The sequence below is a fragment of the Protopterus annectens genome, chromosome 4.part0 (genome assembly GCF_019279795.1).
Source record: "Protopterus annectens isolate FY-2018-M chromosome 4.part0, PAN1.0, whole genome shotgun sequence".
NCBI lineage: Eukaryota > Metazoa > Chordata > Ceratodontiformes > Protopteridae > Protopterus > Protopterus annectens.
Genome location: NC_056733.1, coordinates 115,933,361 through 115,945,931, shown reverse-complemented (window position 1 = coordinate 115,945,931; position 12,571 = coordinate 115,933,361). Strand labels below are relative to the sequence as shown.

At 40.1% G+C, this 12,571-nt stretch overlaps 1 protein-coding gene across 1 annotated transcript in view; it reads left to right on the top strand.

Annotated features, from left to right (window-relative positions):
- Positions 1 to 12,571, top strand: part of LOC122800223 (protein NO VEIN-like) — a 1,589,974-nt gene that overhangs the window by 669,824 nt on the left and 907,579 nt on the right. The window contains exon 10 of the mRNA XM_044069716.1: positions 8,512 to 8,739. Coding sequence (XP_043925651.1) covers positions 8,512 to 8,739 — 228 coding nt within the window. The remainder of the gene's footprint in view (positions 1 to 8,511; positions 8,740 to 12,571) is intronic.

Genomic DNA, 12,571 nt, shown 5'->3' with positions numbered 1-12,571 from the left:
GCACTAAAACTAAGAATATATGAACACCTATATGATATAGGAAGGAAACAAGTGCCCTGTATAAGCACTCTTGCTTATGTATTAATTTTGATAGGTTTACATTTGATATTTTAGAAAATATAAGGATCAACACTAGAGGTGGCCACTGGCGAAAGTGTCTTTTGAAAAGAGAACTGGTTTGGCAGCTGAGGCTCAATGCCACGCTGCCTCCTGGCCTAAATGACCAAGTTTCAATTGCACCAGTTTTAAAACCAAAAAGAGATGGTTTCTAACAACAATGACTTGGAGTTTTATTATTTATTATTTTTTATATTTGAAATAAATGCACTTTATTGACTTTAATTGGACGATTGAGTATACCACATTTTAAATATTTTGAACTATATACATGGATACTTGCAATTCTAATATATTAATCTTTTCCGAACATACTATATACTTAAAATATGGGGGGGTGCCCCCCCACACCCCCCTTACTATATATACTAACTCCAGGGTTGCACTACATAGGTTCATAGGTTTATACTAGGCTATCTGCCCTAGGGCATTTATAAGCCTAGCCCAAAGTTATGTGGCTTTCACCACCCCTTAAGTTTGAAGGGTACTATGCCCATTATTTTACCGTGCCTCTGTCCAGCAGTGACACTGAGGTGATCTCGGGGTAAACCTGCGATCTCCCATCCATTGGTCAAGATTTCTCTTGAACAGGGCCAGCGAGGTGCTCTGCCTCACATGTACCGGGATTTTGTTCCACAGCATAGGGAGTCTCTGGGTGATGAATCTGTCCCTCCAGCACGTCCTATTTATAACTGTGTTGAGGTTTAAGTCTCTTCCTCTTGTAGTTCTTACGGATTTGGATTTTTTGAGGTGGAGCATGTCCATCAATTCCGGGTTGGACATGGCCTTGTATGTCAGGCACAGGTCACCTCTGAGCAGACGGTATGCAACTGAATAGAGCTGGAGTTCCTTCAGTCGGGCAGCATAAGACATATTTTTGAGACCCTTTATCCTTTTGGTGAGGAACTTTTGGGGCCTTTCCAATTGCTGCAGGTGTCTGGTAAGATACATTCCGAATGGGGCATTGTACTCAATCATTGGTCTGATGAGTGATGAGTACAGGGGAACAATGTCCTCCCTTGATCTAGATGTGAATCCCTTCATGATCAGGTGGGCAATGTAGAAGGTTTTCCTAACTACTTTGGCAACGTGAGTGTTAAATGAAAGGTTACTGTCAACCTGGGTCCCCAGATCCCTGATAACCTCTTCTGTGCTTAGTGGATTGCCACCTATATGGCAGCTAGGGGTAACCTTGTTTTTTTCCGAAGGGTATGACTATGCATTTTTTGGCGTTTAACTTTAGGCCATGGCTCTGGCACCAGTTGTCCGTTTCTATGAGACCCTTCTGAAGGATATCTGTGTCTGATGAGTTTTCAACTATGGCGCCCAGTTTGCAGTCATCTGCAAACTGTCAGCCACAATCCTCCTGTCTTTGCCTGTACTTCTGAAAAGTAGATGCCGAACAAGAGGGGGCCAGGACTGAGCCCTGTGGGACACCACTTGTGACCGTCTTGGAGTCTGACATGGCGCCAGCCACTCTGACCCTGTGGGTTCTGTCACTTAGCCAGTTTGCAACCCATCTTGTGACGTATGGGTTTACATTTAAGTTGGTGAGTTTTTCAATGATACCCGAGTGGGGTATTGTGTCGAAAGCTTTTGCAAGGTCAAGGTGGGCTGTGTGGACTGCCTTGCCCTCATCAATGGCCTTGGTGACTATTTCAAAAAAATCAACCAAGTTTAAAAGGCATGATCTGCCCTTGACAAAACCAAACTGGGTTGAATCTAATGTCTGTAAGTACCCTATGTCTTTATTTATGAGTTCCATTATGATCCTCTCCATAGCTTTGCAGACCAGGCTTGTCAAGCTGATGGGGCGGTAATTTCCAGGGTCAGTGGAGGCACCGCCTTTGTGAAGTGGGACCACAGTTGCCGTACGCCACTCCTTGGGTACGTATCTTGAGGTGAGGCTAAGATTAAACAGCTGCCGTAACAGCGGGTTTAATTCATCATTGAGTTCGTGGAGTACACAACCAGGGACACCATCTGGTCCCATAGATGCTGTGTTTTTTGCCTTGGAGAGAGCAGTTTTCACCTGAGCATTTGAGATGTGTGGGAGGCTACAATCCGCTGGGATAGTTATCTCTCCTTTTGGGGGGGAGGGGGAATTTGCACTGAACCTGTCAGCCAGTATGTTTGCAATGTCTGTTGGTTCAGTGATTTTTACATCATTTTGAACTAATTCTGAGCATATCTGGGAGTTTCCTCCCAGGTTTCTGACATAGCTAAAAAAGGCCTTATGATTGTCTTTTGGGTCCTTAGCAACTTTTCTCTCAAAATTTGCCTTGGATGATTTTATGAGCGATCGTAGTTTTTTTACTTATAATGATCAAGGGTGTCTTCCCTTTTAAGGATTTTGCTCTATCTTGTAGTAGCTTTCTCCTTTTATTGTAGAGCTTGTTTATGGCTGGGGTCCACCAGACTGTGCGCTTGCCTTTGGTGCAAAGAGTCTTTGTTTTGTTTGGGATTGCCTGATCCATGCAGTCCTGGAGGTGCTGGTAGAAGGCATTTGTAAGTGATTCAGCGGTTTGGGTAATGGTTCCCGCTGGCTCGGGGGCCTTGAAGGAGACCACACCAGTCTTAAGAAGTGTGAAGTCGGCTTTTGAGAAGTTCTTCACTGTGGTCTTTTTTATCTGGGGTGGGGGCAGGATGTGGACTTTCAGTGAGATTAGTTTATGGTCTGATCTCACCAATGAGGGGTACACCTTCGGTGCTGAACATTGTGTCCCCATGTTCGTGATGATGAGATCTAGTATGTTTTCTCCTCTTGTGGGGATGGTGACTAGTTGTTCCATGGCATTAGAGTTTATGAACTCTAGGAACCTTTGGGCTAGAGTGTTGGGGCTTGAGTAATGATCCTAGTCTATATTCGGGTAGTTGAAATCACCTAATATGATGGTGTTTGGAGATACATTTATCCCCTCGAGTGTTTTCAGGAAAGCTGTGTGAGGTTCCTGAGTTTGAGAGGGTGGCCTGTAACATGCTACAAATTGCAGAGCAGTCTTGCCTACGGTTAATTGCACCTGGATGGTCTCTGATGCTTCGTGTGTTGCCACCAACCTGGAGGTGTGGGTATCCTTGATGAATATGGATACCCCCCTCCTTTCTTGGTGTGGTCCGGATTTTGGGGCCGGATGGGGAAAAGGCCATATATAACTTTCAGTGACTTGTGCTTTCAGTGATTTGTGTTCAGTCATTTGAGTTTCAGTGAAATTTGCATTCAGTAAAATGTCTTAGACTCATATATGTATGTATATATATGGTTCCCCTTTATAATCTCGAAATACTGAAAGCTCAGATTTCAGTATCTCAAAACTATAAAGTCGAACAGCCCACAATCCTGAAACACACGAAAAATACAATCCCGAGCATACTCAAACCATACACCACACAACACGCACACCATTCAACCCACAACACACAAAAACTACACAATCCTACACTACATCTACGCAGGGGGGCAAGCCCCCCACCCCCCTACTTATATATATTTATATATATATATATATTTATATATATATATATATATATATATATATATATATATATATACCAACTCCGAGATCGCACAAACAGTAAAGAAATGCATTACTCACATGCAGACATTCCACACTCTCACGCACACGCTCTCGCGCACACGCTCTCTCTCGCACACACACACCACCCACACACAGTCTCACACACATCACCCACACACACTCTCACACACATCCAACACTCGGTCGTACTTTCACCGCCCTACCCTAACCCACTATATATATATATATATATATAGAGAGAGAGAGAGAGAGATATGTATAGATTTTATATATATATATATATATATATATATATATATATATATAAATAGAGAGAGAGATTTGTAGATTAGATGGATATTGCACATTTTTAAGAGCTGGCACTTTAAGGATTTTTTTTATTTACATAATTAATTGTTATTAAGGAACTGGACCGAAGAGTGTGTATAAAGAAGTTGTGGGGATTTTTTTTTATCTGATGAAGTCTCTCTGAAAAGGACAAAAGTGCTTATGAAAGTCTTGTATTTTGCTTAGTCAATTAATATATATTCTTTCCATTCCATGTAGAGTTGGACTTATGGAGTTTATTTTCTTGGTTGTTGTTGCTTGCCACTTTTGGAATTTTTTGGGGGGTTTGTAGTGGCAAAGGTAGTTGTCCGTTGCCACTTTTGGAACCTTCTACAGAGGGGCCATAGAAATCAGCCTAACGTGCAACTTCATGGTGTGTTGTGGGGGCTATTCAGTTGCAGATCAAAAAGCCCTACAGAGGGTGGTGAAGGTCACAGAGAATAAGAGGCTTCAGCTTCCCAGTGATACATGGTCTGTATGTGACATGTTGCTACAACAGGGCCACGAAAATAGCCAGTGATCCTGCACACCCTGCCTATGGTTTGTTTACAAACATGTCTGGCAGGGTTTACTATCAATATCTTGAAATTTAAAAAACTGTACGAAACAGCGAAGTGTTGTACCGAAACTGTACCTAAACGAACGGCCCTAATGTTGAAAAACAGCCGTTAATGCCGAAAATGTCGATAATGACATTTTACGGCATTAACAACAATGCCACCCTTACCGCAACTCCCTAAGCCCTACACCTAATCTCCCGTGTATGCAGGGAGCAAGCCCCCCTGCGCCCCCCACACCCTCTCAACTTATTATTCCAACTCCGTGATGGCACTACCACGATCCGCTTACATGAGCGAATGTTGTAGTTGCAAATGTACCGTTCGCTCATATAACCTGCCCACATATGAAGTATTCGAACATCTGTTTGAATACTTCATAGCTGTGCAATTGCACTGCAACATTTTAATGGTAAAATGTCTGACGGACTATACCACTGCATGCGCTGTAAAGCAACCTGGTTCTGGAACAGTTTCTTCCCACAGGCAATTAGCTTTTTAAACTCTGGAAGCAATCACAGGAATGCTAGTCATTTCCAAGGTCTTGTGTCGGTCAAACCATTGTGGTGCAATAGAAATTGAGATTCTCTTTCAGTTATCTGTTCACAATGTCAATCAAGTGCAGTATTTATTTGCTAGCTATTCTAACATATCAGAAAATAAGTATGCAATAAATTAGCAGTAATCAATCACTCTAATGTTTAAAACTGTAGACATAACAGTTTATAGTAGTATGTAAATAACATTCTAAAGTTAATGTTATGTACGTTGCATGTTCTTTATGTAATTTGTATGTGTGTAATTGACATCTCAGTATTGAGCCCGACACATGCAATTTCATTTAGGTTACCCTTGTGAAGTTTAAGTAACAAAGTTCACGTTGAATTTGAAATAACGCTGTTAGACATGTATAACTGAATATGAATGTTATATTCTAAAATCTGACTTAAATATACTGTACTGAACTCATAACTGAGTGTAAATGTCATATTTTGATTCGACTGAAATTTACATTGAAGTCATACATATTTGTACTGAACATCTAAAATAGCTGTGTATATTCTGGAAATTACCTAAGCTAATACTGAAAGAATATATTTTTGCCATTATTACCGGGACACTTGTAAAAGCATAACTGAAACCTGGTAAATTTTATATTCTGCAAACTAATCTATTAGTACCTTTTTGTTAGTATTCAAACACTGTTAAAAACATAAACTGAAAACTAGTACTGTTAGCTGTCTGAGAACATTTACATACATGCTTTAACTCGTACTTTTTAACTTTAAAGAATATGTTTAAACGGATATTAAAGAAATAACTGAAACACTTTTTCTGTAGATAGTCGACTTGTGCACCACAACTTTGCCAAGTTTAGGCTTTACTCTGCATTGTCCCAGTTATTGCTGGGGTATTAGAAGGGGCTTTTTCAATGCTGAAGTGTTCTTTTCTGTCCCTTTTTATGTTTAGGCCTTCCAAAGGCCTTTTCCGTCTCCTTGTGCAAAGCTGAGTGGTTGATGTACTTGACTGTATTTAAAATCAAACTGGAAAATCCACTTGGAAATTAGTTAGCAATGTCTGCAAAGTACAAAAAAAACAGTATCAGGTCCTTAAAATAACATTTGCATCTTTAATGATTATAAAATGATAGCATTGCTTTTTTGCTCTGACTTTACATTTTCCTGTATGAAATAAACTTACTAATACATTCTTGCAAGTCTGTAACTGACCTGATAATGCACTACAGTGAAATGGAAAGGCTGTAACTTTATTATTAAATCAAACTTAAACCTCAGTGGCATTGTTTTTTCATGTCATAACCTCAAGTAAAACTAAAGTAGTAATCTGGCACTGTATTAATATTTTAACATTTTTTTACATTTCTGCACCTTTATAAAATCTTAACTGTTAAAATTTTACTCTGTAACTCTCAGGTCATAACATAGCTGTTTCTCTAGCTGATGTCATTTATTTTTGTTTTCCTTACTACCAAATGCTGCAAAGATTTATTATTACTGTCTCCAATTTTGTCTTGTCTTACGTCCTCAGCTGGACTAATGTCTAGATTTAAATGCTATGTTTTTTAACTGTATAATGCAAGTAATACATGTGGAGCTTTTCTCCCCAGGCCTCCGCTGAAAATGGACCTGTGTCCAGTCGGACTCTCCCGGTCAACAAATGTAAATAAATAAATGTTCTTGGATAAATAGTAAAAAGTATAACTGCATAAACTGTCACTAAGAATGTTAAACTGATCTTTACCATACTGTTTTATAGCATAAAGTACTGTCTTTAATTCAGCTCGCTGAGCTGGCCTGCATTCTGATAACTCAGTTACGTAAGTCTGTGCGTCTGGTGTACTTGGTAAACTGCAATTTCTCAATGCAATATATTTAGTCTTGAACTGTTTATGTGTGTGTGTTTATTACTAGAGTTAAACTGATTTACTTGTGGAAGTTTACTTGTCTATCCTTTATACAAGTGTGTGAAGTTTCTTCATATAGTGTACACATTTATTACTAGAGTTGAACATGTGGCTGTAATGACACATTTATGATGCACTCTTTTCTTGCATGGGATCTGAACTTAGCATTGCCTTTAAATTTTACAAAACATCATTTTTCATATTTGTGGTAAATGTTACGACTTTGTGTCTATCTAGTTTTTCAGTCTGTTAACTTTGTGTATCTGGAGCTTTTCTTCCCAGGCCTCTGCTGAAAATAGGTATCTCATGACCCAATCAGACTTTCCGGGTAAACAAATACCAAATACAAAGATCCTTAAACTGTCTTTTTCCTTGGATTAGATTTTGAGTGGTATACTTTTATAAAGTTGGCATGTTAAGGATGCACACTTGTTATGATCACCATTTTGATCTGAGTGGAAGATATGGACAGATGAAAGTACTTTTGCTGTCCTTTTTCTTTAAACTTCTCCCTTATGGAAACGAATCTGTTGGAACAATTTCAGCTGACACATACATGTCATCTCCATTTCACCCACTGAGGTAGTTCTCCACCTAAAATTAACAGTGATTCTTGACCCTGATACAGCAAGAGGTTCAACATGTGGTTCTCGTCTGAGGTGCTGCCTATGTGGAGTCTACATGTTCTCCTTGTGTTTATGTAGGTTTTCTGTCTGTGCTCCTGTTTCCTCCCACTTTCCAAAGCCATGCCATGGCATGGATTAGGGACTCTAAATTTCCCTTGTCTGATTGCATGCATGCATGATACAGAAGAAAGACCTGGCAGCCTACTTCTGTTTTCCCTTTTGCTTTGTAAACTCCACAGGTAGCAGTGGCTGTTTCTGGGATCATGTAGAAGTCTGATACAACTCGTAAGAAAATGAGCAAGGAGTATGATAAAGCAGTGAGGTATTCATTTTCTCTAAATTACATTTCCATACTGGTGTGGGAGTGATGATGGGTGTCATTTTCCTGTCAGAAAAAGATTAATATTTTTTTAGGCAAATGAGCAAGATTAACATTTTAGCAATTAAATAATTCTGGATATTCACTTTAATTGTATATAATAGACTGTTTTTTTATTGAGTAGTCATTGTATTGAATGCTAGGAAATTCTGACATTTTTAGTGTAAGCAGGCTTTGATTATTTTAACCTCTGCAGAATTTGCATATTTATTCTTAGAATTGTACTAGCAATGAATACTGTGTTTTGTAAAATGGTGTGATCAGAAGAGTAATTGTGAGTACTTAAAAATTATTGGACATTGGTTAGCTACTTTTCAGATAACCTTGTGCCAGGAATACTCCCTGTATTCCACCCCACATTTTAATATAGTAGCCGTCATGCCTGTCACTATCTCCACGTTTCCACTAGGTAAGTTTCTATGAATTGCTATTGATTTTGTGTTTGTAAAAATATTTTCATGAAGCTGTGGATTTGCACCCCTGGGTCTCTATCAGAAGTTGTGCTCTGTTGTGTTGATTAACTTTACCTATTCTTTTGTATCAGATTTTGCTGTCGACTTGGTGGCACTTGAAGTAAGCCCTGGTGTCTTGCTTAGACTCACCACCAAAACCAGTCCAGATCATTTTGCTGAGGCTGCTAAATCCTGTGATCCTGCTGCCACGGCTGGACATCTGGTTTCAATTATAGTTGGAGACGGGTTAACCAGTGCACCCTTGGCATTGCTTGCCAATCATCTGGAAACTGCATTGGCTACGCTGGATATTCCTGAAGGTATGCTGATTAAAATGCATACTTAATTAAATTTAGAAACTGCTACCATTTATATTTTAATTTTACTGCAGACATGTTCATATGTAATACAATAAAATGCTCATTACTAATTTATAGTATAAGAAGAGCGAGAAAGAAAATCTAGACTACTATTTGCAACATATACAGTAAGTACATGCCTGAAAGGAAAGATGTAATTTCTTAAAATAAAATACATTCATATCAAGAGTAAGTTTGTTATTAAGTAGGCAGTCTAATCAAATCATCTAAGAAGTTAACTTGTGTAACAATTTAGTAGGTATAACATTTTGTTGCTTAACAGTCAATAGGAGATAAAACTTTAGTCTGTAGCTTCTTAGTGAGGGTATTTAGAAATGTCCTGCTTTTCCTCTTGTTGATTTGTCTTAACTCACTAAGAGATGATAAAAAAAAAAAAAGTTTTCAAATTGTGGTTTTGAAAGTTTCTTCCATCTTGTTATATTTTTCTTTGCCACAGCCAGGATTGTTCAAAACAGATAATTTTCTTCATTTTATTACACACTATTGTATTGAAAAAAACTAGAAGTTTAGTTGAGGAAGGAGGAGTCAACCCATGAAGCCTTCAGAAGATCTGCAGGCTTGTTCCAGTAGATACATAATGGACAGTCAAAAAATGTGTGACCAATCAGGATTACAGAATCTTTACTAAATTTTGCTATTTTATGTGTTAAAAAGGCCCAGTGTAAGGATTTTCATGTAAAGCTGCATCAGAAATGATTCAGTGAAGTATTTTTTTTTTTATAGATTTCACTACAAGATATTTTCTTCAGATAAGGGTATATAATACCCCACGGCAGTCTACTCTCCAGATGTAGTTATTTTGTTTATGAAGCAGATGTCTTCGAAATATTATAGAAAGAGCATTCCTGTAGTTCGGAGTTGTTATATGAGTTGAGAGAGAGGGAGAGTATTGAATTTGGAATCTCTCTGTTGATGTGACAGAGAAATTTGTCTTGTGCATATGATCTGATACTCTTTAAAAAGTTCCAGTCTTATGAATCTGAGTTATATTCTTAAATTAATTACTCTGTTATCTTTACTTTTGTAATATCAAGACAATGCCAGCATGTGAAATTATTACATTCCCAGTTGTCAAATTTTTCTTTCCAGTTTTCTCAGAAATTGTATCTTAAAATAAATTAATGTATTAAATTAACAATTTATATTACCTAAAAAGGTGAAAAAGTGTTTTAAAATAAGATTAACATAATTGGATTGTGTAGGAGAGTAGAGATAAGCTGAATATAGATATAGTTGCATGAATAAAGCCAAATTAGATTATTTAATTTAACATTGTAAATATCAATTTTCATTTTGTTGGGATTAAAATGAAAAATGTAATATTTTTCAGTTTGATGTATAATTGGCATCTTACTAATAAAATCTAGTTCTAAAAACTAATGCTTAAACATAAATTTCTGTATTTTGGGAAATGTTTTGCTTGTGTTTGCGAGTAAACTACTTTTAATAGATTACCTTTCTTCTTCCTCCCTCCCATATTTCAGTCTTAGCTAATTTTCTTTTCCTTTTTGTCAGTTACCATGCTAAGGTACTTCTTTCATTACAATTGCTGGTGTCCATTTGTACTCTTCTAGAGAGCGGTATCTACCATTGTTGGTAGTGTCTTCCTTTTCTCCCTTTCTCTTTAGAAGCAAATCTTTTCTGTTTGAATAGGTAGTTTTTTTCTTGTAGCTTTTGCTACCGTTATTCCTTTGGTGTTTGTTGCATGCTGCCTGTAGTAGTTCAGAGATGAAGAAACCCATTAGATTTATCACAAGATTAGATTAGATCACAAGTGTGATGTTATATGATCCTATCTCGCCTACATTCTCTACTGATGGGCTCGGAGCTGATCCCTCGGCTCCGACTCGGCACGCTTATGCTATAGAGCGAGGCCTCTTATTGGCTGAGCTATCTTTATCCCAGGATGCACCACCACTAATCCCCCAGATCTCGTTTGCCGCTTACAAAGCTTAGACGTGGTCTCAACTTGGCTGGGCTAAGTACTATTTATTTAGGCTTTTTCCTGTCAGAAATTTGCTTGCTTTAAATCCAAAAGCTGTTTTAACAGCTATTGTTGTCATACGAGTGTATATTGGTAGTTTTTGTAGAGGAATTTGTGTTTTTTCCTGTCAGGGAAGGTTTCCCGTTTTAGTTAGAGGGGCCTTCCCCTGTTGCTTCTTCTGTCTTGTTTTTTTGTTTGTGGGTCAAGTACCCGTTTAAGTTAGAGGGTCTTGACTCTATCAATTTTTCTTCTGTGAAATTTCGTTTTACTGTACTTGTATTTAAAAAAAAAAAAAAAAAAAAATTTAAAAGAAGAGATATTTTGTTTACTGTGACAAACTTTTCTTTTTGGCTGTAAATAACTGTGTTTTGACCTATTTTGGCCATGTCAAAAGAGCACAAACCCTCCGGGTTTAAGAAATGCACGAGGTGTGGTTTTAAGATGTCCATAACGGACGACCACTCCTCGTGCGTCTATTGCTTAGGCGCCAAGCACCTACAAGAATCCTGTAGCGTGTGTCACGCCTTTTCATCTAGAGTCCTCCAGGAGAGGAAGAACAAATTAATCCTGAAGGGGTTAATTAAGCCATCCTTTGAGGAGGCTTTATCTTCCTCTCCTTCTCCTTCTAAAAAGAAGAAAGCGTCGGCTCCGACCAGTCAGTCGGAACCGACTGCTAAAAAATCTAAGCAGACTTCTCCATCGGCTCCACGGACTTCGGAGCCGAGGGCGGAACGGTCTGCCTCGATGCCTCCAGCCTCGACCCCTCTGGTTTCGGAGCCGAGGACTGGGGCATCGAGAGGCGGGTCACCCTCATCGGCTCCACTGATATTGGAGCCGATAAGGGTTACCGGCTCAGACTCTTCCCCCTCGGAGCCGAAGTCCTTATCGGCACCGAGGGAAATTACCTTGAGATCTCCCTCAGAGCCGATAGTGGTAGAGTCCATTCGGAGCCGGTCCCCGAGCCCTTCGGAGCCGATGGAGAAATCGGTTCGGGCCCGATCGGTATCTTCTAGATCATCCAAGATGTCTGATTCGGACATCAACAGGGTGCTCCTTAGACTCTTCCAGTCTCCGGTGTTCCAAAAGCTATTTTCGGCTCCAGCCCATTGGCTTCGGAGCCGATGGTCCACTCCCCTACTGTGGTTCCTCCTCTAACAGCTTCGGCACCGTTGGAGCCGGCACTGGTGGAACCGGTGGAGGTTTTAGGGTCGGGCCCGACCCTTGCTCCAACTCCGGCTCTTGGGTCGGAGTTCAGTACACGGACTTCTTCCTTCGGCCCTGGGGGGGGGGGCTTCGGGATTGATGCTTTCGGTCCCAAGTCCCCCTCTTGGTGCGTCGGCGGCGGGAGTGCCGTCCACTGTCGTGACCACGGAGGTGGGACCCTCCCAGGATTCTGGTGGTCCCGCCTTCAGGGCTATAAGGAGTGCGTTAGCCAAATCTTCCTTGGCTACCTCCACGGTTTCCCCAGCTCCTTCCCTGCATACGGAGACTGGGTCTTTGGCAGTCCCCCTGTCCTTAGACAGCGGAGCCCCCGGGCCTCAGGTGACCCCCGCTGGGGTTCTCACCCTCCTGGAGGTCCTTCTGAAGCCTCTTCGGAAGAACCCCCCCAGGAAGAGATTGTGCAAGAGGAAGCACGTTGACTCCCCTGATTGAGTCTCTTACATCAGACACTGATCTCGATGATGCAGAGGGGTCCCCTATGTCGTCCTCGGATGATGTCTCCTTCGCAGACATCCTGGAAGCCCTAAAACAACGAGGCGGCTGGCAGTCCAAACCTCCCTCTGCTGA